The sequence below is a fragment of the Carcharhinus amblyrhynchos genome, chromosome 12 (genome assembly GCF_965287045.1).
Source record: "Carcharhinus amblyrhynchos chromosome 12, sCarAmb.v2.hapA, whole genome shotgun sequence".
NCBI classification, from domain to species: Eukaryota; Metazoa; Chordata; class Chondrichthyes; order Carcharhiniformes; family Carcharhinidae; genus Carcharhinus; species Carcharhinus amblyrhynchos.
In genome coordinates, this window is record NC_137335.1 from 42,686,437 (window position 1) to 42,713,092 (window position 26,656).

At 40.4% G+C, this 26,656-nt stretch overlaps 1 protein-coding gene across 1 annotated transcript; it reads right to left on the reverse strand.

Annotated features, from left to right (window-relative positions):
* On the reverse strand, positions 1 to 26,154 carry LOC145350588 (ciliary microtubule inner protein 6-like). Its single transcript, XM_080199789.1, has 4 exons — positions 25,980 to 26,154; positions 18,487 to 18,646; positions 4,993 to 5,108; positions 1 to 1,251 (listed from the first exon to the last, which is right to left on the reverse strand). Exons 1-4 carry the CDS (start codon positions 26,007 to 26,009, stop codon positions 775 to 777), a joined length of 783 nt encoding a protein of 260 aa, XP_080055915.1. The 5' UTR covers positions 26,010 to 26,154; the 3' UTR covers positions 1 to 774.
* Positions 26,155 to 26,656: the final 502 nt, after the last annotated feature.

Consider the following 26,656-nt stretch of genomic DNA (forward strand, 5'->3'; position numbering starts at 1 on the left):
ACCTCCCCCCCAGCATATTATAATGCTCACAGCCAGTTTAGTATATACAGCCTAACCTCTGTAACCTCGCTTGAAAATGAAACGGTGCTGCCTGTGAAGTTGGTGTGCAGTCCAAGATGCGATGCAAGGTAGACAAACAAATCTGAAAGTCATGGGCGAAATGCAGGTCGGCAGGGACATACCACTTATACGTGGTTATGAATTATGTGGTCTAATTAGTCGCTAGTATGGCCTTTCATTCCAGTGTGGAGGCGTCATTCCAGCGCACTGCCTTCCTAATGTGCATTCATGATATTCTAATGTACTCAAATAACATTCCTGACATGACGTTATGGTAAAGGCGTGCTACAATTGAGGGCAGAGCAGAAGATACAAACTGTGTTTCTGCCATAGGAAATTGACATTTTCACTGCTGTGATATTTTCCCCTTCCACCAGCCATTATGCCCGCTGCGGGCAGGACCGGAAAATCCCAGCCAATGAACGAAAAAATAATGAAAAATTCCATTTTAAGTTGAAGCCAGAATTTCTGAATATTTGGTACTGCTAGATACAGCACGTAGAACCACGTGATCAAAAGCAGAGTTACAGTTGGTAATAAATAATTACAGAAGCAGGCTCAAATAGCTGCGCACCAACTAGGTATGAAAATAAAGTTAGACTGAAAATAACAAGTTTATGTAAAGTGCAAAAAGCTTCTTTTTGGTACAAAAATGATGCTTGTAAAGATTAAGCTACCGAATAGCGAGGCCATTTAAAAAAGGCTGTGATTTTTCTAAGTGCTGACTTCTGTCAGTTTGTGTTTGGTGTTGTCGCTGACTAAGACATGTGAATTTGTCTGAGATATTAAGCTCACTGTCGGAGGTGATATATGCGAAGGTGCGCTCGCAGCCATACCAACATAGCTACTCTTCTGTTTTGTTGCTGAAATGGGATCAAGAGCAACTTGCTGTTGTTCACTGAGTCCACTGTGTACTTCATCTGTCTGTCCTTCAGCAGGAACTCTGGTATAAGCCTTGGCTGCTTCCTCCAAGTCTGGTTTTGATAAGCAAGTTCCAGAACATAGCATCTGTTGAAAATTCATTGAGCTGGGCTTGGGTGAGGCCAAAATGTTTTCCCCCATGTTTCCTTTCTCTTCCTTTAACTGTTCCAGTGAATGTGACCCTCCAGTAAGTAGGAATGTTTCTTCCCCTCTGGGAGCTATCTTTCCACTCTGTGGGTTTATCTGTGTGCACACAAAGGCTCCATGACGCTAGAAAAGGAAACAAATTCAGCTTTAACAAGCGGAACACAAGCATCTAGTGGATGCAGCTGGAGGCTGAGTTCATTTATTAGCTCAAGTGTTGGCACTCTCTTGCTTCTTCCACTCCACTGGCTGTCAGCCTTAGCTCAGTTATCTACAGGCAGCAGATAATGGATATTCTGTCAGTTCAACTTATTCATGAAATTAAACAACAATGGAAAGTTTGGTATTAAGAACTTGGCTCTGAAACGACTAAAAGAAAAGGAGTCTTATTTTGTTACAATTTGAATGCATTTATCATTTATCACTCAAATGCACGTGACCAGAATATTATACTGTGTGTGATGATCTCAATTTAATTTCATGTCTTGGAGCATGGGTTCCCATGGATACTATAGCACACTGATTACATTATAGGCTGACAGATTTAGAATTGAATTTTGATCATCTTTCAATGCGCTTCATACACGCAGAGATTAAACACATTTATTAGAAGGATAAAAAAGCAACTTGATCAGCGTTTTTTTTCTGGAGCAGCTGAGTGTCATAACTGGTTCTCTGGTTTTCCCTCCCTCCCCTGAGAACCATATGACCTCAGCTTGGTATGACTGAACTTGTGTTTTACCACTGCTGGAACTCAAAAGGCTACACTTTTATATTCCAGAGGGATGTTTGGAACTATTTTGTTGTACAACCTGTCACTACCATATTTTTACACATTGGGGGGTTGGTTAGCTCAGTTAGCTAGACAGCTGGTTTGTGGTGCAGAGTGATGCCAACAGCATGCGTTTAATTACTGTATCAACTGAGGTTATTGATGAAGGCCTACCTTCTCAACCTTGTCCCTTACCCAAGGTGTGGTGATCCTCAGGTTAAATCACCACAAGTCAGCTCTCCCCCTCAGAGGAGAACAGCCTATGGTCATCTGGGACCACTTGACATTATCTTTTACCTTTACACATTAATACTGCTTAGCTGTAAGATATAGTTAGCAGCAACCAATTCTAATATTGTTTTGTGCTGTGACCGTCATGAAAGAAATTATGTAATGCAAAAGAATGCAATCCAGTAAATAAATATTACCAATCGTCAGAAAAAAATGTTTTGACTTTCAATACTAAATATATAATAAATGAAAAATGGCATTTAACTGTTGTTCATCATTTAAGATTGAAAGCTATAACCATAGAACCATAAAGGTTTACAGTACAGATGGAGGCCATTCATCCCATCATGTTTGCATCAGTTGCAAACCAACATTAATTCCATTTCCTTGTTTTATCTCTGGATCCCTGTACTTTCTTCTGCTTTAAATACTTTTTATCTACTAATTCCTTAGTAGATTTTTATTAACTATCTCCTGAGACAAAGCATTCCTCATTGTAAGAGTAATCTGTATAATTAAATTTCTCCTGACCTGTATTCTCACTCTCTTGGGAATAATTTTAAATTGTTGATCCACAGCACTGACTCCCAACTAGAGGAAACTTTTTTCTCCTTATTCCTTGTCACAGCACTTGAAATCTACAAAAAAAAAACTTCCTTGTATATTTGCTTTCCTGCAAAAGTGAAAATGGTCCTTATGGCTGAATCTTAACCTAAAAAAGGGCAGGTTTTGTTGGGTTGGGTGTTAAAGTCTGAAAAAAATAAGGCTTCCTGACTCAAATCTGCTCCAAGGAGATGGACTAGAACTCTGACTCTGATCATGAAACTGCAAGTTTCATTATCATTCAAGTATAACTCTGTTTGGTTGGTTTCCTTCGGAGTGGGAAACCCATCAGCTTTATTGAAGTGAGAATGGTTGGTTCAGGAGCTGAATATCTTCATATCTACCTTCTAGATCCAGATATGTGGCTGAGAAACCCTCATGAAAGGGAGCCCCCCCACCATTGACCTTCTGAAAGTTAAAGTTTATTTATTAGTTGCAAGTAGGTTTACATTAACACTGCAATTAAGTTACCGTGAAAATCCTCTAGTTGCTACACTGCAGAGCCTGTTCAGGTACATTGAGGGAGAATTTAGCATGGCCAGTGCATATAACCAGCACGTCTTTTGGCTTATGGGAGGAAACCAGAACACCCGGAAGAAATCCACACAGACATGGGGAGAAGGTGCAGACTCCGCACAGACAGTGACCCAAACCAGGAATCGAACCTGGGTTCTCAGACTGTGAGGCAGCATGCTAACCCCAGTACCACCATACTGCCTGATGTCTCCGATCCAACCTCCAGGCCCCAACCCCCACTCCTGATCAAAACAGCTGATCTCAACTTCCAATACATCTCCGATATCCCCCTCTGAGCCTCTGGCCTCTGAATTCCCCCTTCTCTGAGCAACCCACCAGTTTCTTCATCCAGCCCTCTACCTGGAGGACTGCTATCCTCCCTTGAGCCTGTGACACCCTGACACTATGAAGCTTTCAACTTCACTCAACAACCAATGCAACCTCCCCCCACACTCCTGCCTTGACCCACATCATCCCAGATTGTCAGCCCACAAACTGTGGGAGTCCCAAACTGAAGGTCCCCCATGACATCCTGACCAACCAACATCCTATGATCAGGTAAGCTACCTCACTGAAATATATTAATTGCTTTTAGTAAAGTGGAAAAGGATTAAAACTCCAACACAGTTGCAGTGACAGTATTAATACTCTTGCTGAAAAATAACATCAAGCTCACTCTTTATTTAATGTTGTAGTATGTGTGTGTGTGAGAGATAATAGGTCAAATCTTGTGCCATCACCTCACTACCACCAGCTCCCTCCCAACACCCGACCACCACCACCTCCACTCCCTGCAAGGTTGCTGAATGGGTTGCATCTAATCGGGTGGGCGAGTGGGGACCAGCACTCAAAAGCTGAAATTTTGACGCTGGTGCAACCATCACTCTTGAAAAAGGAGAGTGATTTCGTCTTTCAACTGACTGTTACTAGATCTATCAGCAGCCAAGTGCTGCATTCCTCCCACCAACAACCCCATGTCCAAGATGTGCTGATACTGGCATAACTGCTTGTCAGTTTTATGAATAAGGCTTTAGTGTGAAGACATTGTAATGCGATCAGGCGTTCAGAACATCAGCAGCACACAATTTGTTTGATTACATTACGCCGTGGAATAGGATTGGACATATTTAGTCCAAATATACTTTAGTCTTAGATGGGCATTGGTGGAGAAAGAAATTTAAGAACACTCTTAGGTTGTAGGAATGTTATTGTATATTAAACTTCAGAAAAATAAACAGATCAGTGAAAATGTGATGTTTTGGAAGATTTTAGTTAAGAGGTCAATAATATAACCATTGGTCAAACGTGGTATTTCTGTGAAATTCCAGTGTATGTTTGACATTACCATTGTTTCACAGAGAATACAGGGCTTACCTTTAATATTTTTAGTTTGTCCAAGTGTACAGTGTTTCATTATGGGGTAATGGTTGACTTTATCTCCCATCATTTTCTACTCTTTCTTTACTTGCTTTCTATTTCCTCTTCCCCATTCTGCTCCTTTGCACACATTGGCCAACATCAGCTCATTCAGCTCAGATTGGATGTTTAATCAGGTCCCTTTCTGAGCTTTATGGCTTCATTCCAGACCAAATTGTGCACTACCTAATTAGCTTGAAGGAGTCCCTTTAAGTACATTTGAAGTACCTAACCCGTGAATTTCCTTTGAGACTAATTCAACATTTATTTAAATATTGCTTTAATGCAGTTTGTACAATAACTTTACACTGCATTAAAGCCTTCCTTACCTTTCCTCTGATGGGTTCATTTGGATACTTCCTTGCATCATATTGATGAATGAAAGATATATATTCCCGATAAACCTTTGGAGAAGATACAAACTCACTGGAATCCACCTGTGGCACTTGGTGACAGTTCAAGAAATAGGTAAGTTCAAAACAATACAAAAACAAAATGTCATTCATTTAAAACATTGTCAGTCCTTGAACACAATTGTTCTTCAAAAACAAATCCCAAAATTGTCAGTTCTCCATTTACAGCAACATTTTAGATGAAGAGCTGTTCTTGTTCAATTTTATGATAATAAGTGTCACAGTCAATACGTATTTTGTGACACAAGACCAACAGATCATTTTAGCTGGAGTCATGCAATCGAATGTCACTTTGCTCGTCTACTGACAATTTTGTTTCATAATCATTCAACACAAATATCTCCTGTGCTATTGGAGGTTTCTCTTTCTCTCTCACTATGTCTGTACATTATGAAAATCAGTATGCCCATCATCACTCCAGTCAAAAGTTTGGTGAACAATATCTCATGTCTCCACATGGTACCACTTGCCCAGTCATGTTTATAATAGGGGTTTCCATTAATGTAACAGACTATAAGGAGTACCATTCTCTCAATATGTAGTTAGTCTGACTACACCTAAAACATTATCTTGGTGAATGCCAACTAACTGGCAGCACCCGTGATATTTTCATCCTACATTGGTCTGCATCTCCAGCCACCTTTGATCCACCAAACCGGACCAGAGTGTAATGAAGGCCTATCCGTTATACAATGTATTTTGTGCTATAATGGTCTCAGTAAACACACAGTTCCTTTAAGTCCTCAGGCTGACCATGGGCAGACACACTCAGAAATCAAGTGGCAGATATCACTTAAATGATCTTCTGTGGATTTCTCCTCAAATTCCCCTAGATGGTCATCACAAAAGTGTTTCTGAACTACACTTTCAAAAAAATACGCTTTAAGATCTTCTTTCAAACAATGCTTTCCCTCTGCTATTTTTCATCGACGATCCACCTCCAGGTTTTCCACACTACTTTCAGTATTCCTTTGTCCTGAATTGCCACAAGAATCCAAACCTCTACACAAAACTCTGATACTCAGTACCCAATCAAATACTAGTGTTTCCAAAGCTGAAAGTAAGGGCACCAAACTTACAATTGCTTCAGATGGCTGGCTGTTCCCTAATCAACTACACCCAGGTCTGCACTTCCAGTTCTGTCTTTAGCTTCAATGAACAGCACCTTGTTCCAATCACAGTCCCTCTTTATTCCTTTAACTTCAAACTTTCTAGAAACTTCTAGTTCCTCACACTACCTGTCTTTTAAGTGCTCTGGAGTGTGTTTTCATGCCCATTACTCCATTGTTTCACTTATAAGAACATAAGAACATAAGAACATAAGAAATAGGAGCAGGAGTAGGCCATCTGGCCCTTCGAGCCTGCCCCGCCATTCAATAAGATCATGGCTGATCTGTCGTGGCTCAGTTCCACTTTCCCGCCCTCTCCCCATAACCCTTAATCCCCTCTCTTATCAAAAACCCATCAACCCGCTTCTTAAAAATATTTAGCGAGGCAGCCTCCACCACTTCAACGGGCAGAGAATTCCAGAGATTCACCACCCTTTGAGTGAAGAAGTTCCTCCTCAACTCCGTTCTGAACCGCCCCCCCTTTATCTTGAGGCTGTGCCCCCTAGTCCTACTGTCTTTTTTGAGCGGGAAGAGTCTTTCCACCTCTATCCTATCCATCCCATTCATCATCTTATACGTCTCAATGAGATCTCCCCTCATTCTTCTAAACTCTAACGAGTACAAGCCTAGTTTATTCAGCCTCTCCTCATAGCTCAACCCCCTCAACTCCGGTATCAGCCTAGTAAACCTCCTCTGCACTCCCTCCAGGGCCAAAATATCCTTGCGCAGGTGCGGCGCCCAAAACTGCACACAGTACTCCAGCTGCGGCCTCACCAATGCCCTATACAGCTGCAGCAAGACCTCCCTACTTTTATATTCAATCCCCCTCGCTATGAAGGCCAGCATCCCATTCGCCTTCCTGACCACCTGCTGCACCTGCAGGCTGGGTTTTTGCGACTCATGCACAAGGACCCCGAGGTCCCTCTGCACCGTCGCCTGCTGCAGTTTTTCGCCACGTAAGTAATAGTCCTTCCTACCATTCTTCCTACCAAAGTGGACCACCTCACACTTGCCAACATTAAATTCCATTTGCCATTTCCTGGCCCATTCGCCCAGCCTATCTAGATCCTTCTGCAGACTCTCCACACCCTCCGCACAATTTGCCTTTCCCCCAATCTTGGTGTCATGAGCAAATTTTGACACCCTACACTCGGTTCCCTCCTCCAGATCATCTATATAAATGGTAAATAGCTGAGGCCCCAGCACCGACCCCTGGGGCACCCCACTAGTCACCAACCGCCAATCCGAATAGCACCCATTGACCCCCACTCTCTGCCTCCTATTTGACAACCAATCCTCTATCCACGCTAACACCCTACCCCCAACTCCATGTCCTCTGACCTTCTGCAGTAACCTCTTGTGAGGTACCTTATCAAACGCCTTCTGAAAATCCAGAAAGACCACATCCACCGGCTCTCCTCTATCCACCGCCCTAGACACATCCTCATAGAACTCCAGTAAATTTGTCAGACACGACTTCCCTTTAATGAAACCGTGTTGCGTCTGCCCTATCAAGCAATTCCCTTCAAGATGCCTCGCAATTTCCTCCTTAATGACGGATTCTAACATTTTACCTACCACAGACGTTAAACTAACCGGCCTGTAATTCCCCGCCTTTTGCCTGGCACCCTTCTTAAACAACGGCGTAACATTAGCCACTTCCCTGCTCCTAGCGGAGGTGAGAATTGTTCCCTCTCTAGCTTTCTATTTCTAACTACCTAAACAAAGAACAAAGAAAAGTACAGCACAGGAATAGGCACTTCGGCCCCCAAGCCAGAGTCAATCATGAATTTGTAACAACTAAAAAAATACTTCTGCCCTTACTCGGACCATTCTCTCCCTATTTATATACCCATCCAGATGCCTCTTGAATGTTGCAAATGTACCTGCTTTCACTAGCTCCTCTGGCAGTGTATTCCAGGCACCCACCACTCTCTGCATGAAAAACCTCCCCTGCACACCTCCCTTAAACTTTCCCTCTCTCATCTTGAACCTGTGCTCCCTTTTAATTGACACTTCCACCCTGGGAAAAAGCTTCTGACTATCCATCTTGTCTATGTCTCTCATAATTTTGTGGACCTCTATCAGGTCTCTACCTGGGCTCTGTCTTTCCAGTAAAAACAATCCTAGTTTATTCAACCTCTCCTCATAGTCAATGCCCTTGCATTCACTGACCATTCATGTGACCAAACTCTTTCCAGCACTAAATCCAGGACCTCAGGACCAGGCACCTGGTAATGACCTCCATGACCATCTCACCTAGTTGCCTTTTGGTGTATTTATGAAGGGTCTCCTGTAGAAATAAGACTAAGACTTCCAGGGAGAGAACCTTGAAGCTCTTTCTCTGCCTTGCTGCTCCTTTACTCCACTTCTTCCCACACTTATAATCTTTCCCTGCTATTTCCAGCACCTGCTGCAGCTACAATGGACCTCTCATTTAAGAGGAGCAAACTGACTTCAAGTAGCACCAGTTTGTGCCAGCTTGAATTTGTGTCCCCTGTTGAGCATGCAGCTACTCAGTAATAAACACATTTACTACTGGGCTGTGTTCCACAATCATCGAGATGAGCAGGAAAGAAAATTGTGTGTATTGCCTGCATTACTTTCATCAGGTCATAGTTCCCCTGTCTGCAATGGGCCTTATTGAAATTTCCCCACTGTAGTTTAGAAAACAAACTCTCAATGTGTTTTCTACAAGAATACAAGAGAAAACATATTGAGAATTTGTTTTCTCTTGTATTATTCTTTTAGTTAATTATTATGCTATGTATATTGTATCTTTTTACATATTGAATCAAAAAATCTGGGAAATATTTAGTTCATTTTGTAATGGCATTTTAACACAGTATTAAAACTAGAAATTAAGTTCGCTGACTAAACAGGTATTAACTTTGTCTTTTTCTATTTTATTTATTTTGCCTGAAATATGTCATAGGAAATGTCGAGGAAATAAACTGTTACTAGTGCTGTAGAGATCAACTCTAAGAACAATACTATGATGGCAAACAGTTTGGAACTTAATTGCGCGGAGGGTGTGGAGAGTCTGCAGAAGGATCTAGATAGGCTGGGCGAATGGGCCAGGAACTAGCAAATGGAATTTAACGTTGGCAAGTGCGAGGTGGTCCACTTTGGTAGGAATAATGGTAGGAAGGACTATTACTTACGTGGCGAAAAACTGCAGCAGGCGACGGTGCAGAGGGACCTCGGGGTCCTTGTGCATGAATCGCAAAAACCCAGCCTACAGGTGCAGCAGGTGGTCAGGAAGGCGAATGGGATGCTGGCCTTCGTAGCGAGGGGGATTGAATATAAAAGTAGGGAGGTCTTGCTGCAGCTGTATAGGGCATTGGTGAGGCCACAGCTGGAGTACTGTGTGCAGTTTTGGTCGCCGCACTTACGCAAGGATATTTTGGCCTTGGAGGGAGTGCAGAGGAGGTTTACCAGGCTGATACCGGAGTTGAGGGGGTTGAGCTATGAGGAGAGGCTGAATAAACTAGGCTTGTACTCGTTAGAGTTTAGAAGAATGAGGAGAGATCTCATTGAGACATATAAGATGATGAATGGGATGGATAGGATAGAGGTGGAGAGACTCTTCCCGCTCAGAAAGGACAATAGGACTAGGGGGCACAGCCTCAAGATAAAGGGGGAGCGGTTTAGAACGGAGTTGAGGAGGAACTTCTTCACTCAAAGGGTGGTGAATCTCTGGAATTCTCTGCCCGTTGAAGTGGTGGAGGCTGCCTTGCTAAATATTTTTAAGACGCGGGTTGATGGGTTTTTTATAAGCGAGGGGATTAAGGGTTATGGGGAGAGGGCGGGAATGTGGAACTGAGCCATGACAGATCAGCCATGATCTTACTGAATGGCGGGGCAGGCTCGAAGGGCTAGATGGCCTACTCCTGCTCCTATTTCTTATGTTCTTAAGTCTTTATTTAGCATTTTCATTTTAGCCAGCTTATCTCACTTAATAACAGTCTCACCTCTGAGTCAGAGTTGTAAGTTCAGCTCCATCACAGAATTGCATGATTTAGTGCAATACCAAGGTTAAGCTGAAGTGCGTCATTCTGATGGGATGCCTTTTCTGGTATAAAAAATCTGAAGGTGCCATTGGAAAAAAAAAAGCAGGAAGTTCTCCTGTTGCTCTGGCTGACATCTTCATACAGCCTACAGAGATTGACTTTAATTTGTTAATTGTGGGAGCTTGCTATGTGCCTATGTTTACCTAAATAACCATAATTTATTAAATGAGACATTGTCTAAATGCCCTGATGACATCATAACATACTATATAATTTAATGTTCCTTCCTAAATAGAATATATATATATGCAATACATCAATGATTCAAGAGGAAAACATATTTTCCTCTTAACTGCATACAGTGCCATGGATAATAACTGATATCCTAATGTCAAACCAGAATCAACACATATTGGAGATTATTTATAGACTCTGTGTTATAAGATGCTGGTTTAAAGTTCATCAATTCAATTTATTAAATCAAAAGTGAAACTGATATTAATTATATTTAGACACGGTTAAAATCATACAGCAATTTGGCAGTATACAAAAACTTAATAAAACCAAGCCTGATTTATCCTCTATATACTTCTCTTACTTTACTGTGACTAAGTAAATTCAATAGATCTCTAAGGCACAGAACGTGTTTGTAATATTTATCAAAATTTGTCCCAGAAGGTATACACAACAGCATTGGTTGGTTATATGCCAGGTCTTTACATGAAATTATTTTCTGTGGACCTTTGAAGCATTGTTTGAACAGTGAAAGGACAGGAAATACATTTGGGGCATCCAACAATCAATTTTGTTTCACAGTGAGCGTGTGGTATGGCTTCAAGCCATTTGAAAAGACCATTTTCAGTTCAACGAAATTGAGGTTGGGTGGGAAAGGCCCTTAAATGGCCATATAAGGATCTTAATAGGACCGTGGATGGGTTTCCTGTCTAAGACCCTACCCACCCTGCTGTAAAATTACATCTGGGCCTGGGCAAGGGGAATGCCGTTGGGAAGTCCATCCATGTAATTTTATGCACCCACTACTGCAGAACCTGGTGGAGGGGCGGAGCATAAATTCTGGCCCTTTGGGGAGAAAAAGAAGTAACGTTTCAGGTCTCATGCTTGTTTTCAAATCCCTCTCTGGTGACACCTCTCCCCAAAACTTATATTTTGCTAACGTTGGCTTCATTTTTGATTGAACTCCTGTCCCTCCACTCAGATATGTTTTCTGTTTTTCTGTCTCCCTACTGTTTGCGTCCACTACTTTTCACCACCCTGTTAAGAACTTTGAGATGTTTTTCTGTACTTCAGGGGCACCATACAAGGGTAAACAGTTATTTGGCATCTTAATAATCAATTTACATTTCAAATGTGATGCCACATTATTATGGGGATTAACTGCAGAGCTATCGACAAATGGCTACAGTGTAGGAACTACACCTGTACTTCTAGAGTGAATAAAAACATAGAATTTACAGGCTAATTGTAGCATCAGGCCCGTAACTAGAGTTATTCACTCTAATTCTATTTTGTTATCCTTTCCCCATATCCTCCACTGGAACATGCACTACAGCCCATGAATGGCCAACACCTATTCCTTCAATAATTCCCCAACATCTCTTCCAACAGAAGCTGTCAGCACTTGTATTTGTAAAAAAAATCCTTTGCCTCCTAAAGATCCCCCTTTAGGCAGCAGAACAAGTATAATATTAAGGTTCCCCTCTCCAGACACACCTACACACATTACTAAATTAATTGGAATCTGTAACATTTGTTCCAACTTTCAAAAAAATGGTGTGTGTGTGCTGATTATTTACTATACATTGGCACAATGATTTTTAGGTATAAATATAATAAATTCACTATAATTTTAAGATTGTGACGACAATAGCAGGAAATTCATACTCTTGAGGACAAGGCTACACTTACATCTAAGAACAGAGCTATGAAGTTATTTCACCATGGATGTTGGTAACTAATGAATTAAACAAGAATAACTTTCATGATGATTCTTAAGACCAAAAAAAACCTGATATGGTCTTTGTTGAAGCAGTTTTAAATACACTAAATTTGCTTGCCTTAAATGATTATGATTAATAGAAATATTACACACAGTTTAGATGTTCTCTCTGTTCTTTATGATCTCCAGTTTTTTCTGTTCCTCTCTGGAAGACACAGACTCCTGCTAACAGCTATATCCACAAACCCTTCGTACTATATCAAAAGAAACATTTTCCATGACAGAACTCAAGCATGGAATGTTGACAGGCTTCTGGATGGTGATAGAAATCATGGTCAAGCCCAACCAGCATCACCCAGCAACTAATAGTGTGCACTTTACAGTAGGGGTCACTGGACAGCAAATCCCTCAGTCAATTTGAAGATCTAAGTTGGGGTGTTGCAGTTTAAGTGGTAGGTTTCCTGAGATGATTGCAGAAACTGCCCAAATGGCATAGTGTGTTTTTTTTTATTCGTTCATGGGATGTGGGCATCGCCAGGCATTTATTACTTGCCTTTAATTGCCCTTGAGAAGGTGGTGGAGTACTGCCTTCTGGAACTGCTGCAGCCCATTTGTTATAGGAGCACCCACAGTGCTGTCCAGGTGATAAGCGATTGTTCAAATTTGGAAGTTCCATTGAGTCCAATCATTGGGTTAGGACTACATGAAGTAAAAAAAGCTCACAACATGATTTTGAGATTGAACTCTGGCAGCTCACGCAGCCATGACAAATGGAACTTTTACAAACAAGGATATTTGCTGCAAAATTAAAGGCGTAGAGGTTTCAACATTTAAAATGCAGGGGATGATAATGACAGGTTTGAAGGAATTGTACTTGTCACAAGAAGCTTTTGTCCAGTGATGAGCATGTTAGCTGTAGATGCATTTAGTGCCTTGCTAGATAGCGGTTGCACCTCAACAGTGGAACAGATTGGCTAAAATGTTATCTAAATTCACTCAGTAGTGAGGACCACATGACATCAGGAAGCATGAAAGTTCTACTTGCTTTAGAAATGGGGATGATAACTCATTGAGATCACTAAAAAGAGTAGTGATTACATGCAAAATAGCTGGTATAAGCCACTTTATCAGTATTGATGTAGTCTCTTGTGAGCTATTTTTGCTGTTAAGTCCATGAAAAAGGTACAAATGAAATTGGACATTGATAAAGCAATTGTTTTTGGAAAGTAAGTGGATCTGTTATTTATCTAATCAAGATATTATTGCACCCTCCAAACAAAACCTGCTGTTTCTGATCAGAATGTTTTCAAAGTATGAGATTAGGTAATAATAATTAGAGAGCAAAAAAGCAAATTGTATTAAAGCTACACAGACAAAATGCTAATCTTTCTTGTCAGAGATTTAAAAATACAGTAAAAGGTTGCAGGTTTATGAGGGGTATCCAAGGCTCATTGACGAGATTAGTGCAAACAGTGAAGTATGTAAAAGTATTGAAGGACACCACCATGTTCAGTTGTCAGCTTTCCATTGGCACGTAACTATAATGAAACCTAATGGTATCGACAAAGACAGAAATATTTTCATTTTACAATTTATAGCCAAGACAATCAGATTTACTCTTTCTACAATAATACGGGGCAAGAAGGGTAATTGGGGAAATGGTTGTGGATCAGACTTGAAGCATTGGCTAAGTTTCTGACTGATAATGAAAGGGAATTTGTTAATGACAGATTTAGAGACATGAGTGGAAAGATGAACACTGTAGTAATGAATACTGCAGCTGAAAGTCCTTTCAGTCTGGCCTCCATGAAAGGAATCATGATGATAGCAGGTAAAATGCTGTATAAGATTTTAACAGATCAACCAAAGTAGTTTCAGATGGTTAGAGGGTGTAGTCTCTATCAGTTGGTTTATGGGGGGAATCCCAAATTACCTTCAGTGCTGAGTGATATCCCCTGCCTTAGTGAGAATTATGATTAGTCCCATCTTTTCTACACTTTTAAATGCTTTACACATGCAGGCTGAGGAGCTTTCATAAAGGCTGAGGTTTTGGAGACAATTTTGAAGAACTCTAAGACATTTTATAAACTGTCACAAGTTGGACTTTAATTCTGGAGATGTAGGGGGGCAATTTTCTTCAAAATATCTAAGTGCCCAATGGTGGAAAAATGGGAGAATTTCCTGCCTGCTTTTGGGTCTACTTAGGGGATGAATTTGTGGCATTCTGTGCCTCACGGAGTCTGCTGGGGGATTCACACCGAGAGGGGGGCCTAATCCAGCCTGAGAGGCCGGAATCAGTGCATTAAGTGGGCAACTGCATATGCATCAATCTGTTCAGTAGGGAGCGATTGGCACATGGCATATGCACACTGTTTCTCCCAATCACCAGCTTCCCTATGGCTTTCCTAACCACCCCCAACCCTCCAGCCTCTGTAACCAACCCCCCACCCCCTGCCAATTACAGGCCTTTGCGATCACCAGATTCCCTGACCCATCCTCATGGTCAGCCTGACGACCCCGCTCCCATGGCCAGCTCCGATCATCTCCCTCCCTCTCCCATTGATTTCTAATGCACACTGACTGGCCCTGCCCCTCAGACACCACCCCCTTGGCTTTGCCAGGTTGGCACTAACCAAGAGGCGGCCCCCCTGCCCTCCCAGCTGACCTCAATGACCTTTGTCCCTACTTGTGTGGTGATCACATTGGCCCCCATTGATCGGACCAGCTTTAATTGCCACTCATGGGAACCTCTCCTGGCAGCAGGGTCGGGGGGGGGGAATGCATGGTGCGGACATTAGCGTGCCTGGACGATGCCATCCAGAGCTTGCTAATGATATGGAAATGAAGATTTCAATATTGTAATCAACCTTGTGCTGATTTCCAGCAAGATGCTGATTACACTTTTTAAAAAATGGCCTGGGAAAGTTGCGATTAGCTGAGTGCCAGTTGGGACTCCTGCTACAGGTTCCCCACGATATTTCCTGGCCTGCTGCGCTACTCAAGCAGCGCAGTGGGCAGGAAAAATTGCACCCATTGTGAATTACATAAGGCCCATAGGAATGCAAAGGTCAGGGGAAGGTAATCGATTATGAAAGTAAGACAGTGGTTACTGAACATGTAATCAAATTACTAAGATAGATCATATGGAAAAAGAGTAGTCCTGATAATAAACAATGATGTAAAGTCATTAGTGACAAGGACTTTGGTTCAGAAAATCAGGAAATGAAATGAGTATGGGTGGAGATTAGGAATAGCAAGGATCAGGAAACATTGGCGGGAAAAATTTATAGACCTCCTTAACAGTTATACCGTTGGACAGAGCATTAAACAAGAAATTATTGGAAGTTTGTACAAAGGCAATCTAATAGTGGTGGGGAATTTAATCTATGTGTAGACTAGGTCAATCAAATTAGCTAAGGTGGCCTGAAAGCTGAGGGGTTTGCAAAATACTTTTTAACCTGGAGAAGTATGATGAGAAACCATAATGTGGAGATGTCGGTGTTGGACTCGGGTGGGCACAGTAAGAAGTCTCACAACATCAGGTTAAAGTCTAACAGGTTTATTTGGCAGCACGAGCTTCCGGAGCGTTGCTCCTTCATTAGGTGCTCCTTTGTTACGTCATCATCCTTCATCAACACTCACCTGATGAAGGAGCAGTGCTCTGAAAGCTTGTGCTACCAAATAAACCTGTTGAACTTTAACCTGGTGTTGTGAGACTTCTTGCGATGAGAAACCAATTAGGGATAAATTTATTTTAGGTCTAAATATTTTGCATTGAGGCAGGATTATCTTCCATTTTCTCACCTGGCTGTTTTCTTGTCCGTTTTACACTCAGAATTCCACCAGTGATCATTGTGCAAAATGAAGAAAAAGCTGTTGGCAAGTTTGAGTGGTCAGATATTCGAGGTTCTGGTCAAAAAGTGAGGTCTGTGGACTGGCAGAATGGAATAAAAGGATGGAAAATAAGAAAGTTCAATGCTAGTTCTAATAGTGGACCTGAGACTGACTCTTGCATTAGAAAATTATCATGTACCTGAGAAAGTCTTGAGCTGTGTGAGAGAGACCTTACAGTAGTAGTCCCAAAAGACATCCAAGTGCAAATAGAGGCCACAGGCAGATTACACAATGACAGCAGAATGACAGAATATTCTGAAAATAAGGCTAGAAGCAGAATCAGCATCACCAGAACTTTTGGTGGATACTAATAAACTAAAAGAAAATACAAGTTGAGATGTTTTGCTGCAATTGGTTGGTAAGACCACAACTAGAATATTGTGTACAATTTTGGTCTCCTTATTTAAGAAAGGATATAAATACGTTAGAAATAATTCAGAGGAGATTCATTCAATTGATATCTGGATTGGAGGGGTTTTTTTATGAGGAAAGGTTGGATAGGCTGGGGCTGTATCTCTTGGAGTTTAGAAGATTGAGAGAGGTGACATTATTGAAACGTAAGATTCTAAAGGGACTTGACCAGATGAATGCTGAAAAGATGTTTCCCCTTGAGGGAATGGCAGAACAAAAGGAGAGAGAGAGAGAGTGGCAATGGCAAAGGATAAGGAATGAGAGAGAAATAAAAAAGAAAGAGAGAGAGGAAAGGGAAAGAGAGAGTCTTTGAACTTCAGTAACTGGAACTGCAAAGAAAACATCAACTTAAAATGGTGGAGGCCTCATATTTATGCCAAATTAGAAAAATTGTTGGAGTCTACTGTGGCTTCACAATATACCTTGGGATTCTGATCCGGGACCCTAACACTGGAGCGGTTTTGGCAAATCTCTTCTGCGCCCACTCAAGGACTCTCACACGATTATTGAAGTGTGGTGATCAGAACTGGATACAATACGTGTCTAACGAGAGCTTCATAAAGCTTCAACACAGCTTCCCTGTTTTTGAGTTTGAAATTTTCCTTTAATTTGTGGGAGTGTCAGGCTGAAAACTGATGTGTTTCTCCAGATGCATGTTGAGTTTGCAGACCAGATCTTCTGATACACTGGCAAAAAAAAGCAGGGGGGCATGGTTTACACTGTCAGTGTTGCAGGGCAAGGCCTGATGGTGCTGGCAAGGCCAGTTCCACAGCGATCAAGTGTTTAAAGGGCGCCCCAATCAGCACTAAAAATAAACTCCCATCACCCCCCCCCTACGGATGTTGAGGACCTCACCTGAAAAACATCAGGGTGACCCCCTCCCCATTACCACAGTCCGATATTGCAGTCTCTTGGGCACTCTTTCCCCTCAAAAGCATCAGCCCTACCCAACACACATGAGGGGATCCGCTGCCATGGGCGTCCCCAGAGGACCCACCTTGGCACTGCCCCAGCACAGGTTGGCAGTGCTAAACTGACAGTGTCAATGGTGCCAGAGGTAGTTCCAATCTGTGCCTACTTACTTTGGTGTCCCTGGTGGGATCCCTTGACTGTTTCCTATCTTCATAAACCTGTTGTGAACCTTAGGTGAAGTTCCAATATTCTGTAAGGGGGAATAGTGTTGAGGGAAGGCCTTTGAAACATGTAAATTTATTAAAATATATTTAAATTGAGGGCAGGAATTTTGATATGTCACCAGTAAGGGACAGGGAAATTGGGAAACGCAATCTTGCCGGAGAATCTCATTTCCCAACTCTTGTGATCTTTTGTGCCCGTGTCAATGTTCTCGCTGACAGAAAACACAGAGTGCAAAGTCACACCCAATACTTGCATTTATGAAGCCCAAGATCCCACTTGCTTTGTTAACTCGTTTTGTCTAGCCACTTTCAAGGATTTATGCACATGAATCCCCATGTCCCTCCGTTCTGAACATACTTTGGAACTATGCCAGTAAGTCTATATTGCCTCTTCCTGTTCCTTCTCCCAAAATGTATCACCTCATACTCTGTAATAAATTCCATCTGCCCATTCCACTAGCCTATCTATGTCATCTGGCCTAAGTAATTGTCAGTTTAATGCCAATTGTTTTAAATTTTAGGGCAGGTTTCCAGTGTAACTGCACACCAGTAAGAACTGTACCCAAACTGCCCAATTTCATCTCATGGAGGATTCTTACAGTACCAGACTGGGGAACTATCCCAGAAGTCTGGTTGGAATTAAACCCAGACCTCAGAGATGAAAGGGTAATATGTTAACTGAATACTCCCCTTTGTAGAAACACTTCTATTTCATTGTTGAGAATGACCTGCACAATTCACTATTTTTAACAATCAGCCTTTGAGTGATTTTACTGTGCTTATATTTCCATCCTGCTGCTAACTTATGATTAATATCAATTTTACAGCATTGTCAGAAAATAATTAATCTTAATAAATAGTACATTATTTCCATCAATACATTTGCTTACCTATGCCTGAGCAAGGATATTTGTTGGGATTACATCCATGTCTTGTTTGCGCAGGAGGTTTAGATGTTAAGTTCTGATAATCATGCCTCTGGGTGCTTTCCAAGCTGTAAGTTGGTACATGTCGTGTCAGAAATGGTGATTCATGTTTCATCCAGTGAAACTGTTAAAGAATGACAAAACAATAGACAAAAAGCCTTGCAAAATAATGATTATCTTTATTCTCTTTCCTTACTGGGCTTCTAGAACGTGATAAGATATTTCCTGTATACATAATTTTCTTGTATTCTGTCTGCTGATTCACCTCTTCAGGAATGTAGGGATGCCAGGAAATTGTATGGGAACAATTAAACTTTTCCAAGTTTCTTTCCATTTGGCTGTTATAAATATGAGGTTTGTAAGATTGTTGTATTTCAGGACTGTCGCTTTAATTTAGGATAAAATGGGGGAATGGGAATACAGGGGTGGTCAAGTGACCTGTTCTGAACTCTGCCTAAGAACAGATTTTGGTGGCTTGGTAGTTAAAGGTCAAAAGAAGGCCCGGGTTGTTTTACTGCTAGGGAGAGGCGAGATATTCATGCCTGTAACCAATGACCAGAACAGCTATGCTAACGGTGTACTATCAATTTCCAAAACCTCACATGAAAGCGTTAGAAATATTAGTTTTTGTAAATGGTTATACTTCAATCTGTCTACTTAATTCCTGATAAAATAAAATTGTAGTCCAGGGACAGCTAATTAGCATTTCTACTTGGATACAAGACCCTTGTGATTCACATTGCCATGAAGATGGGGTCTGAGAGAGAAGAGTCCATAGGGAGGTATTGTAGGATCAGACTGCAGATTTTCCTAAAACATCAGTGAACTTCATAGACAGTCTACAAGAATTCAAGAGAAAGAGCAGAGGGATAGAGGCAGTACATCTCTATTGTTTATCATACAGGATGTGGGTGAGAGCTTGCATACAGATTGAGGAGACAATGTTCGTGAGGGTTTAAACAAAGCAGCAAGATTTGACTGGAGGGAGGAATTTCTAAATTGTTTCTCACCATAAAATTCAGTTTAGGGGGAGTGGAAATTATCCACCAGAAAAGGGAGAAGAAGCTGAGAATAGCTTTGAATTGGTTCTTTGAGAATGTCCACTTAAAGGACAGATGAAACTATAAGTATGGAGAGAGTTTTTCAGTCATTTAAAATGTTAAATAGGGTATATTTTCTATAGTTTAGAACATTGAAAGAAAAGATTTTGTGGCATCAGGAAGACTCCACAGATCTTTAAAAATGGCAATGGACCTAATATGGGAGATCCTTATCCATTTCCAACAGATACAATTTTTGTCCCCAGAGAAACGGGGATGGAGGATCACTCACTGAGGATGGAAGATGAAATCAGCTCAGTGCTGAGTTCAAACAGATACCACTTTACTCTTTGCCCACAATGTGGGAGTCACAAATTGATGGAGCACACTTAAAACACTCTTTGAACGGCAGAAAAGATGTATATAATTGTCATGATCTGAAGTGTTTTAAATGTCCCTTTTTTTTAATCAAAAACAAAAACTTAAACAAAAAATCTTTTCTCAACTGTTTGACTGACAGGTGAAGGTTAGACTAAACAACATTTGGTTGTGCCAATTCCATTAAGCTCTTTGTTGATGTTTCCCAAGGACTGGCATTATGACTTTTTGAATGCTCGGCTGAGTTTCACATCCAGAATTATCTCAACAGTGGTTCTGTGTCCAAAGCTTGATTAATAGTTAAGTACTTTATTGGAGAATGAGAAAAACAAATCAAATTCACCCCTCATGCATTATCTTTTTCATCATTAGATCTAATTGAATTTTAAATTAATCCAGTGATTTTTCTATGTGTGTTAGATTTATGAACTTTTTAAGTATTTGTGAACTTTGAATAAAAGTTATTTTCATATTATTCTTACTATTGATTTATTTCTGTTATGACTTGTTTCTTTATGACCTTCAATCTTGTTTCCTTGCCACATTTTGAATGAATAGTCAGGGTTTTAATTAGTTTGTATCATTTAGTATTTTAGATACTTCAATAAAAACCATATTTAATTAACTTCTTTCTACTCTGTAAGACTTAAGTTGTTTTCATTTTTTCATTTTTTCTTATTATGCATCTTATTTTTCAGATGTTTTCTGTGTTGTTTTTCCATATCCTTTCAAATAGTTATACATTTTTTTGTCACATATTAGCCAAAATCATTTACAATATCTGAATATGACATGTTCTTTGGCCTTGGCAGTATATCGGCACACTTATACCGTAAAGCTGTGTCTAAATCTCCCAGTGTGGTGTCAACTTTGATAATTGGTTTGTCATTTTAGTAATTGAAAATAAAAACAGAAAATGCTAGAAAATCTCAGGAGGTCTGACAGCATCGGTGGAGAGAAAACAGCTAATGTTTTGAGTCTGGAGCACTTGACTATAGCTCTTTGTCATCAAAAGGCTCGAAACATTAGCTTTTTTTTCTTTCCACAGATGCTGTTAGACTTACTGAGATTTTCCAGCATTTTCTGTTGTTTCAGATTCCAGCATCCTCAGTAAGTTGCTTTCATCATTGTGCATACTATTAATATCAGTCCCCTTTCCCAAATGTCATCTTGTGTTATTCAATTTCATTCATTTTATACATATGTCCCAAATTTTTCTGTCTTGCATGTAACACATGTTAAATTTTACGTGCTTTCTGTTGACCCAATTGCATAACTGATCCAATGTGGTACATCTTTGCTACCCACAAGGTAGCAAAGTGGTCAACACTGCTGTCTCACAGCACCAGGGTCCCAGGGTTCACTTCCAGCCTCAGGTGATGGTGTGGAGTTTGCATGTTCTCCCCGTGTCTGTGTGGGTTTCCTCTGGGTGCTATGGTCCTCCCACAGTCCAAAGATGTGCAGGTTAGATTGATTGAACATACTAAATTGCCCCTTAGTACCAGAGGGTTTAGCAGGATAAATACTTTGGTTTCGCGGATAGGGCCTGGATGGAATTGTTCATTTGGACTTGATGGGCTGTACTATGATTCTATACATCTATTTCTTTACATTTCTGTCATCAGCAAATTAGACCAATTTACCTTTGATTTTCAAGTCTAAGATATTCATGTATGTTTAATTTAATAGATTCAACACTTTTCCCTAAATCAAAGATTGCAGCGATTCAAGACCATACGATTTAGGAGCAGATGTAGGCCATTTGGCCCTTTTGAGCTTGCTCTGCATTCAATCAGATCATGGCTGATCTGGTTGTGGCCTCAATAGATGGGCAATGAAGGCTGGCCTTTCCGATGACATTGACATTCCATGAGCGAATGAAAACAAAAGGTTGACACTATAGCTTTTAGCAATGCTATCTATTTCTATTCCTTTGTCAGCTTTATAGTTTCATATTCTAATCTGGATTTTGTTCTTGATTTCTCTTCTTTTTAATTTCCTTTGTTCTCCTTAGAACTGACAGCTTATCAGCCACCCAACCACTAAAAAGTACAGCTGAAATCTTCTGAGAGTCTGTGAAGCATATTAGAATTTGTTCCACACTTAAGCAGCAATGCAACAAGCCCTCATAAATTAGTGGGAGTGACTTTTCTTTCTTTGTTTCAATCTTTCCTTTAAAACATGAATTTCATCAGATCTGGTGGCACTATAATTTGACTAAATGACAAAAATGTAATGCAAAATGGTTGGCACAATAGGCGAAATTAAGTTTTGATGCCATTTGAAAAAATAATAAGTTTAAAGTAAAATATCGTAATCTAGAGATGGACTCTTTAAATGCATTACCAGAAGGAATTTTATACTTTTGGCTAATAAACACAACAAAACAAACTAACAAACAACTTTTCATTTTCCTTTATTGCTCTTGCATTGCAGGCAATGATTCGCACTGGGAATAAGTCTATAGGCATTAGCAAACATGCCAAAATAGTCATGCATGAGCCTGGCAGTGGGTGATGCCAGATACCTGACTGTGCAAACATCACAGTTAAACCAATTCTATCTTCACTTGATATTCACAAACAGCAGTGATGGATCATGGGAGCAGGTGTAGGAAGTCTGCTGATTTTTCTTTCATTAGTCAGAAGACATTAAAGCCAAATGTGTTGCTTCCTCTGTTGTTTTGACTGAGATGATCTAGCCCCACACCAAACAAAGGCCAAAACTAGAGCCTTTTCGAATGATTATGGATGAACAATATTTTTCCTCATCTTGGTGACAAAGGGCAAGGTTTTTCGGACACTGGAGCTTCTTGCTCTACCATCTGAAGAGTGACTGGAGAATGCAGCTCCACCAGTACTGGCTGTCCTAAAATTATTTAATGCTCCAAAGACTGCTGAGTATCAGGAGGCAGGATTTCATAGAAACCCTGCAGTGCAGATGGGTGCCATTCAGCCCATCGAGTCTGCACCGACAACAATCCCATCCAGGCCCGATCCCCATAACTGCATACATTTACCTGCTAATCCTGCTAACTTACACATCCCAGGATACTAAGGGGCAATTTAGAATAGCTAATCAACCTAATCTGCACATCTTTGGACTGGGGGAGGAAACCGGAGCATCTGGAGGGAACCCACACAGACACGGGGAGAATGTGCAAACTCCGCAGAGACAGTGACCCATGCTGGGAATCGAACCCAGGTAGCTGGAGCTGTGAGGCAGCAGTGCTAACCACTGTGTCACCGTGCCACCCCACAGAGACTTCTGCTCCTCAGTCGGGAGGGAGTCCTGCTTCTGAAAGCTGCCAGAAAATCTGATTGGCCAGCAGCTCTGTAGCTCCAACAACTCCAGGACTGGAACTACAAGCAATTCTCAACCACAAAGTCCTGGAGTCCAAGACCAAGTAAGTGCTTGTGGTCTCATGGTGGAGTAGGTAGGTGAGGCACAAGAGAGAGGGTTAGTGTCTTGATGGAGAGGCCGAGGGGTAAGGGAGTGCCCTTGGAGGAAGATCTCGTGGGCTGGGAGAATGCCGCTAGATGTGGAAAAGGGGCCATTAAAGGAGGCACACCTTTCAAGGCCTGAGTCAAGTTCCCTTCCAGGCTTCTCAACCCATGAACACTTCCCACAAGCCTGAAAATTGAAGCCAGGTGGAAAACAGTCCTTAAGTGATTATTATTTGCCAAGGGCCTCAACTGAGGCAAGGGCGGACAGGCTGGCCGAGTGGACAGGATGGGGAGGGACATGAGTAGATGATCTGGGGAATTTTATGCTCTCCCACTCTGCTTGTGAAGTCACCAGCAATGGACCATAACATTCCCCCCACAGTCAGGTATAATGCAACCAGTTTATTTCCCAGTCTTAAATGTTATTATCATGGAATGGAATTACTTGGGGTGGTAAGTGAGAGTGACTTGGTGAAAAATAAGATATGGGCAGAGAGTTTTGAAATAGCAATGTAGTACATTTTGAAAAAGGTGTGGCATGAAAAAACCGCATTGTCCACCAGATAACAGTTGTACAAATGACTTATTTAGTAACAATTGCTTCCATTTTACAGGAACATAACAATGCAATTAACAACTATGCTACATAGTGTGGCATCAAAGTGAATAAAATTTTTAATGCAGAGGACATCAGTTAAATAGAGAGAATTAGTATGATATGTTTTACTGTGTTTTGTGTGCACTGAAGAAAAGATGACAGTGAGGTGCACAATTCTCAATAACACGTTCAGGCATCAGTCCATGATTACAGCACTCATGAGGGGTTTGGATGACATTATAAATCTATATTAGTGAAGTAGGAGCAGTTTTGAATAGCTGAATCCCAAGAGGCAGTCACACCCTAAGAGCACAGCTCCAGACATTTTTTTATTCAAATATTCTGCATTTATTTTTTCCTTATTGCTGATTTTGCTCATGGTGCTGGTATTTACAATCTTTTTTCTTTTAACTTTTGATCATTGAGTTTGCTGATATTATGTGAAAAAGAAAGTTTTAAAAATGGTATTTTGTAACATTATCTACTAATGAGAAAAAAAAGTGGAAAATAATTCACACACTAATGGATTATAATATCCAGTTTATGTGTGTAGCTGTACAAGAAATATCCAAAATACAGCTATACCTGTCTTAAGATATGAGGCAAGTGAGTATTGATAGTTATTTCATTATTAAAACTAATTCCTATCAACTGCTTTGCTGCAAAGGTATGTAAATTGTCCAGTATCAGTGCATGAAAATATGAGCATTGTTGCTATGGGGCATAACTTGTTACATAATTAGTAACAAAACACCTGTAAAATAATCATGCATAGATGACTGTGTGAACATGAATACACTTCCAGCTTTAAGTTGTTATGTAAATACAAAACATTTAAATTCAATTTTTATTTGTGAAGATATAATATACCATTCAGTTTAACTGTAGCCTAAGACATACAATTTACATGGATCAAATTTATTCATTTGCACAGGAGAGCAAAACACAGCTCTTTTCAACATTCCACAGAGTTCAATTCAGAATTTTTGTTATTAATTTTGGGCTGTTTAGATTGATCAGCTGAAAACTGTGATTGTTATTTAATATGAAATGCAAAATTGACAAGAAACTGATCAAATTCCGAGCCGCTAAGACTTTTCTTAATCTGTTTTAGAAAAGATAAATACTAGAAGATCAGTCAGAATTATTTTTTAAAATTCTGATTCTCTACGGAACATGTGGACAGGCAACAACTTCCCCACTATGACTATTGGAGCTTATACAAGATCACTCCAGGTTATCCTCTAGCTAAGAGGATTGACAGAAATGCATTGATTTATTAGCAAAACACTTAGTTAACTCATATTTGAGAATATATAAATTTGGAACTGACTTAATTCACTAATTATCACATTTTATTTCTAGTTGTTGCTCTCCATGAAAATATACCGGATTGCCATTCCAAAATTCTACCTCTGATAAGCTATTCTGCATTCAGTCACTCTCACCTATCATCCCATGTCTTTGCTGACTTACACTGGCTCCCAATTCTCCACTGTCTCAAATTCAAAGTTCTCATGGCCCTCTATATCATTATAACTTCCTCCAGCCCTACAAATCCACAAAAACTTTTTGTTTATCTGTCTCTGACCTTTTTAAAACATCCCCACCTTTGACTCATCTTTAGTAGCCATGGCTTCAGCATTTAAGCCCTATAGACTGGAATTGCCTCCTTGAACTGCTCCATCTTTTTGTTAAGATCTTTTTAAAACAAATGTCTTTGATCAAGCTTTGATCACCTTTCCTCAATATCTCTTTGCTTGGCTTAGTGTCATTTTTTTCATTACACCTCTGCAGAGCAGCACGAGATGTTTTCCTAGCTTCAAGAATTGTATATAAATTTTTGTTATTGTTCAAACCATACCAATGAACACAAGAGTTGTATAATATTTATGTAAGTTACAAGCTTAACTTAGATATGTATTTAATACAAGTGGAGTAATAATTAAACAGTATAAAGAATTAACATGAAGGGTGTATAAACCATTAGAATACCTGCTTTGACATTGTAGCTTCAGTTTCCATAAATGCGAATGGCTCATTTATAAATCTTGTATTACTTCTAATGTATCTTGCAAAATGTGGTTGAGGTTTATTACGATTTGGTGATCTTGGACGTTGAGGGAGGGTCTTGGGGCCATCTCGAACTTTACAGAATATTCCTGAACAATTTGGGCTGAAATCATAAGGCAGGTTAAACAGAAGCATGAATCAGAATAAATGTTCTTATTTATGTATATTTTATTGTATCATTTAGCCTCTCCATTTTAAAAATGTTTTCTTTTCTCTTGAGTTTGATACCAAACAGCATCTGCATTCTTTGACAGAGAAGGTAGGTAAATAGCTTGTTGCTAAGCACTCTCTGTAGAGTTTGAAGATGCCAGTTTTAAAAACAGGAGGTAGTGCTTGAGTATAGGGAATTTTTTACAACATCAGCTCAAATGGGAGAGATCTGAAAAGGAAGCTAGGTGATCAAAATGAATGAAGTGAGGAGCAAAACATAGAGCTCATGGATTAGATGAGCTTGAGAGAGAAATGGGAAAATGGCATTTGGATAGGAATGAGTGTATGTTTAGCTCAGTGAGCAAGAAGAAGGGAGCCAAAAAGATAATGAATGAGTGGCCTCTCATTTGGCAACAAAAATAATTCATCCCAGTTGGAGTTGTGGGTGG